The following is a 1,375-nucleotide window of genomic DNA, read 5'->3' on the forward strand; positions in this document are numbered from 1 at the left end:
CAGGCACTGTGCCCCAGGGGACAGGGATGGCCTGGCAAGGAACCTTTAGTGACAAAACCCTCAGACCAAGGTGTGAGCTCCTGTCCCTCCCATGGCCCGGTGTCCCAGACACAGGGACAGGGACACGAGCCACGCGCTCACCTGATGAAGAGTGTGCAGAGGATGAAGATCACCAGCCCCACAATGCTTGGGGCATCCCACCAGGTGGTCAGTGGCTCGGGGGCCGTGGCAGAGCCCGTCCCGTTCCTCAGCAGCAGCGTGGGGTTACAGCGCTGGGCTGGGGGGACACGGGGGGGTCAGCAGTGGGGACATGGGGGACAAACACCCACTGGGGGACAGGGACAAACAGCCACCCGGGCACATGGGGGACAAACACCCACCGGGGGACACAGGGGTCAAATAGCCACACGGGGACATGGGACAAACATCCACTGGGGACATGGGGAACAAACAGTCATCCGGGGACATAGGGGACAAACAGGGGACAAACACACCTGGGGACACAGGGGACAAACGGGGGACAAACACCCACCCGGGGACATGGGGACAAACACACACCAGGGGACACAGGACAAACACCCGCCTGGGGACATGTGGGACAAACAGGGGACAAACACCCACCCGGGGACATGGGGGCAAACACCCACCAGGGGACACAGGAGACAAACACACACCAGGGGACACGGGACAAACAGCCACCCGGGGAGACAGGGGACAAACACCCAGTGCAGGGTCCCTGGCCCACCCCCCTGTCCCGATGCCAGGCTGGCTGTCCTTACTGGGCACGTTGGCCAGGGCGGCCCAGGTGATGTAGAAGGTGTAGAGGGTGATCAGCGATGCCTGCAGCAGCCCCGAGTGCGGCTGAGCCTCCTGCAAACACAGCACGGGGTGCTTGGGGTGCTGCTGTACCTCAGAGTGACACAGCCCCTGCCCCCTGGGTGTTCCTGTCCCTCGGGGTGACACAGCCCCTGCCCTCCTGTACCCCAGGGTGACACAGCCCCTGCCCCCTGGGTGTTCCTGTCCCTCGGGGTGACACAGCCCCTGCCCTCCTGTACCCCAGGGTGATACAGCCCCAGGCTCCTGGGTGCTCAGGGTGCTCCTGTCCCCCGGGGTGACACAGCCCCCACCCCCTGGGTGCTGCTGAATCCCAGGGTGACACAGCCCCTGCCCTCCTGTACCCTGGGGTGACACAGCCCCAGGCTCCTGGGTGCTCAGGGTGTTCCTGTCCCCCAGGGTGACACAGCCCCACTCCCGGGTGCTCCCCACTCCTCACCTGGATCTTGGGCAGGATGGAGACGATGGAGACGATGAGGCAGAGGATGAGGTTGATGCTGATGAAGGCCTTGCCCTCGGTGCAGCCCTCGGGCCGGGTGTA

At 64.7% G+C, this 1,375-nt stretch overlaps 1 protein-coding gene across 1 annotated transcript in view; it reads right to left on the reverse strand.

The window, feature by feature from the left end:
• LOC130586639 (serine incorporator 2-like) overlaps positions 1 to 1,375 on the reverse strand; it is a 5,100-nt gene that overhangs the window by 1,315 nt on the left and 2,410 nt on the right. Inside the window, exons 3-5 of the mRNA XM_057387514.1 lie at positions 1,274 to 1,373; positions 780 to 870; positions 142 to 277 (exon numbers count right to left, since the gene is read on the reverse strand). Of these exons, the coding sequence (XP_057243497.1) occupies positions 142 to 277; positions 780 to 870; positions 1,274 to 1,373 (327 nt within the window). The remainder of the gene's footprint in view (positions 1 to 141; positions 278 to 779; positions 871 to 1,273; positions 1,374 to 1,375) is intronic.

Source organism: Malurus melanocephalus, unplaced genomic scaffold, assembly GCF_030028575.1.
Source record: "Malurus melanocephalus ecotype Western Australia unplaced genomic scaffold, MMel_1.1 scaffold_1235, whole genome shotgun sequence".
NCBI lineage: Eukaryota > Metazoa > Chordata > Aves > Passeriformes > Maluridae > Malurus > Malurus melanocephalus.